The sequence below is a fragment of the Bactrocera tryoni genome, unplaced genomic scaffold, assembly GCF_016617805.1.
Source record: "Bactrocera tryoni isolate S06 unplaced genomic scaffold, CSIRO_BtryS06_freeze2 scaffold_280, whole genome shotgun sequence".
NCBI classification, from domain to species: Eukaryota; Metazoa; Arthropoda; class Insecta; order Diptera; family Tephritidae; genus Bactrocera; species Bactrocera tryoni.
In genome coordinates this window covers 12,019-16,471 of record NW_024396003.1, presented here as the reverse complement: position 1 = coordinate 16,471, position 4,453 = coordinate 12,019, and the positions used below count along the sequence as shown (strand labels likewise).

The 4,453-nt window shown below is 42.1% G+C and overlaps 1 protein-coding gene across 1 annotated transcript; it reads left to right on the top strand.

The window, feature by feature from the left end:
- Positions 1-288: 288 nt before the first annotated feature.
- On the top strand, positions 289-4,156 carry LOC120781104 (the record flags this gene model as incomplete). The annotated part of the gene is made up of 3 exons (XM_040113246.1): positions 289-1,269; positions 1,334-1,466; positions 3,894-4,156. Coding segments are annotated over exons 1-3 (1,377 nt in total), but the record flags the coding sequence as incomplete, so codon positions are not given.
- Positions 4,157-4,453: the final 297 nt, after the last annotated feature.

Here is a 4,453-nt window from a genome sequence, read left to right as displayed (position 1 = left end):
CTTCGGTGGCCGATTGGTTTATGCGAAATCGGCGAATCTGCGATAGCAACAACAACAACAACAATAAATTGCATGGCTACAACGAAAGCTTTGCAGTCAAAGCGAGTTGATAGCAACACTTGCCGACAGCAACGTGATGAAGATGACCACAACAACAACAACATCAACAGCAACATAAACAACAACAAAAACAAAAGCAAAGACATCAATATCCCCTCAGCGCAACGAGTCGCAAGTCAAAAGCGAAGGCAAATACAGCAACAAATACAGTTAGGGCAACACTATAGCATGCACATGCAACGCCAAAAACAACAACAACATTGGCGGCATTATCTGCTGCAGCCACAACAACGATGTGCATCCGCCAAAGACGATGATGGCTGCTGGTCCACCCGCTTTTCCACGATCCTGGCGCAACAACAACAGCGGCAGCAACAACAATGGCTGCGCTTTTGCCTTTTGCTCGTCATTTGCCTGTCACTGCCCTCAGCAACGAATACGAAACCTCAGACCTCAGCCACAGCGCCAACAACAATTGTCAACGCCCCAACAACATTGCGAGCTACACTAGCAACAACAACAGGAATACGAATAGCAACAGCAAAGCCAACAGCCACAATCAGCCGAACGACGCAGTCGGCAACTGAGAGTGATGACAACATTGTGACCAACGAAACTACCAACTTCACGCACACGCACACGCACAACACCACAAACAACGCTCACGGAAATGTCATCATTCCTTCAACCAAGCTCAGCGTAAATTCAACGACCGCATCAAAAGCTCCGGTGCAGACGTTGGCGGCGCTCACGGCGGGAGCGTTGACAGTGTCAACAGCATTGCCGGTGGCAACGCAAACATACACATCCTCATCGCTGTCATCAGCAGCAACAACAGCACGGCAATCACACGACACAACAACAACAGCGACAACAACAATGCTTGACTACGCCATCAATGCGTTGGCGGAAGCGGAGAGCAGCGGAGGTGACAAGCCCGACGCGCAAACGGCATGGAATGCGCACTCCGTCAATGGAATGCTGTATGACACTGCAGTAGCAACAGCAACAACAAGCCCAAATGAATCACCAACAGCTAAATATCACGCCAGCAACAATAATATCATCCGCAATGCGCCCAGTGGGAGCAACACTAGGCATAGCAAGCAGCAATTTAGTCCCGCAAATGCTAACACCGACAGCAACAACAACTACGCAAGCGAAGACAGAGGCTTGAGCAGGATTCGCCGCCATCGCGCTACACGCTCCGTGGGTCATGGCAGCCCTGGCAGTGTGGGCTTAAGCGGCAGAAGTTTTGGAGCTGTGAGTCAAGGTGGTGGCGGTTGGCAGCGGGTTGACGGGGAGCGGTAGCAGTACGCACGATGGCGAAAGTAATAATCATAACAGTATCGAATGTCCCAGTTTCGATGAGAATTCGGCGTGTCCGTGCTATAAATTCGAAGACGGTGAGTTCAATTTCTTTTCTTCATGGAATCACATAACTAACATTATTTAAAGGATTAGATCAGCTTTCAAGTTAAAAAACACTGTTTTTCCTGAGAAATTTTTGAAGTGACATTAGAAAATAATAATAATATAAATTATCAGAATAATAATAATCCACGATTCATTACAAAATATTTTGAAATCCCTTGATACCGATCTTCAAGATTACATACTTCCGAAAGAAGGCGTTTGGCTGTGAGGAAGGTTTCAAATAATGTATTACCCAGGATTTCTCATAAAACTCACTGAAATTGGATTTCCGAAGGAAACTTGTTATGATATTCATGTTGTACTCATGCAAAAAAATTTACAGTTATCCACTGTAGGATTCAACCTTACCTGAAGACTGTTCAAAGATTCTCATTAAAGCGTTTATATTTTAAGAATTAAAAAATATTAAAAAAGTGCAAAGTTCCCTCTCCAATTTCGTATTTATCATTATTCTACCAACGGTCCCTTGAATAAGACACTCTATTGGCTATTTTGAAGATGTCTGAGCTATTACGATCTTCTCCTAACTAAAATGGTTTGCGAACGTCATGTACTAGCGATTATTTAGAGGTCGTGGAACTTACGTCAGATCTGGGGAAGAATCAGTGGAAAGGTCTAATAATAACGAGACGCCTAAAAGGCAGGACAGCAACAAATACAGATCAGATCTGGGAAAGAATCAGTGGAAAGGTCTAATAATAACGAGACGCCTAAAAGGCAGGAACTATAACTATGTATTGGTTAGGTTAGATGGCCTGTTAAGAGCTCCACAACTAATGAGAGGCTAGCCTTACTGTGAGCAAAGAGGTCACTTGATCTCCTGCGATTGATCTTGGGGGGTGGCTCAGCTCTAGCCAAGCTCCCACGTAGACCAAGAGGATGCAGGAGGACTGACCCGCTCCCATTCCACTGATAGCCTCCCTTTGCTAGTCCATCAGCTTTACAATTTCCTGTGATTCCGCTGTAGCTTTACACCCATAATATTATAACTATGTATATTCTTACGTGTTTTTTTTTCCAAAATATCAATACAAAGCTGGATAACTGAAACAAAAGCATAATCAAACCATTTTTATACCCTGAACGGGGTATGTTAAGTTTGCCACGAAATTTCTTACACCCAGAAGGAAGCGCCGGAGACCCTATAAAGTATATATATACATATATGATCAGTATGTTGCGCTGAAACGGTTTAGCCATGTCCATCTGTCTGTCTGTCTGTATATATACGAACTAGTCTTTCAGTTTTTAAGATATCGCTTTGAAATTTTGCAAACGTCATTTTCTCTTCAAGAAGCTGTACATTTGTCGGAACTGCCGATATCGGACCACTATAACATATACCTGTCACACAAACTGAACGATCGGAGTCAAGTTCTGGAAACTTTCACATTTGACATGTTTCTTCACAAAAGTTGGCACAGGTTATTTTCTAAGGCCACAATGTAATCCCCGAAGAAATTGTTCAGATCGGCTTACTATAGCATATAGCTGCCATACAAACTGAATGATCGGAATCCAGGGCTTGTATGGTAAACTTTCGCATTTGACGTGGTATCTTCACGAAATTTGACATGGATTACTGCTTAAGGAAACAATAAAAGAAATGCACCTGTGAATGGTATATAAGCTTCGGTGCAGCCGAAATGAAGGTTTTTTAATACGCTTTTATTGGCTTCACTTGTACTCGTATGTATGCTTGTTTGTAACTTTTTTAAGTGCTACTGAAACCTAGAATATTTGAGCGACACTGTAGGAAGGCGATATGAAGTAAGACGTAAGTAAGAGTAAGAAAAATTCCTGCATTACTGTGACATTGGCGCAGTTTCTAAATAATTAAGTGCAGTCTTCAAGCTTTGAATTTACGGTATGCACGAATCGTTTGCTGAAACATGCTACCCCTATCAAATAAATATTAAAGTATTTGCTTGAATTCTCGATCCTAATTTCGAAGGTATATTGAAAGTAGAAACCCTGACAAACTTTTATTGAAACAAATTAGGAAAAACTGATACGAATAACCAACAAATAACGGACAGGTGCGATTGAACACTTCTAATGTGCAACGAAAGTATTTCGAATAATATCCAAACATAACAACAAAAACACACACACAAGCTGCTTCAGTAATAGAAAAGAAATAGAATTGAAGTGCTGTTTCCTCAAGCACGTTTGCAACAGCACAACACTTACAAATTGACTAGTCTAATGCCACATCTGTAGGTGAGAACGTGTTATAGTGGCACTTGGCAGGTGCTCATATGCGTACGAGAATGCTTATAACGGTGCTAATCCATATGTTAACACATATTAACAACTTTTTCACACACGCACACCCACTCACTTGCTTACGCAGTGCTTCAACTTGTTTCTTTTCTTGTTTTTGTAATTCGCAGGCTTATTTCTCGAGTGTCCCGGCACGACGGCCATGTCGCTGCGCAGCACATTGGAACGCATCTCGTCGCCGATACATTCATTATCCATTTATGATTTCGATCGTTCGGTCACGTCGCTCTCGCAGGATGTCTTTCAACCAGGTGTCAATATAAGGCATTTGCAATTTTCACACTCACACTTGGAGACGCTAAAGGATAACAGTTTGCGGCATGTACGTGCAACATTGGAGTCGTTGAGCATTGTTAATGGAAAATTAACACAGGTATGTTACCAACCATACACATACACACATTCACATATCAATATGCGTATTATCCGTGCGCATAAGTGGCAAGCGTAATAAAACAAAAACAGCAACAACTACATAAGCAAAACATTAACGAACAACTTGGCAAAGTGCGGTGTCTGTAACCGAGCGGTTAGCCGGCAAAGTAGCCGGGATATGTGTGTTTATGCACAGTGTTATCAGTTGGTCTAAATCGAGGCATTCTGGGAATATATGTATAATATATCTTCACAATGACTAAGAATTTAAATATCTACTTCTACTTTGAAGCCG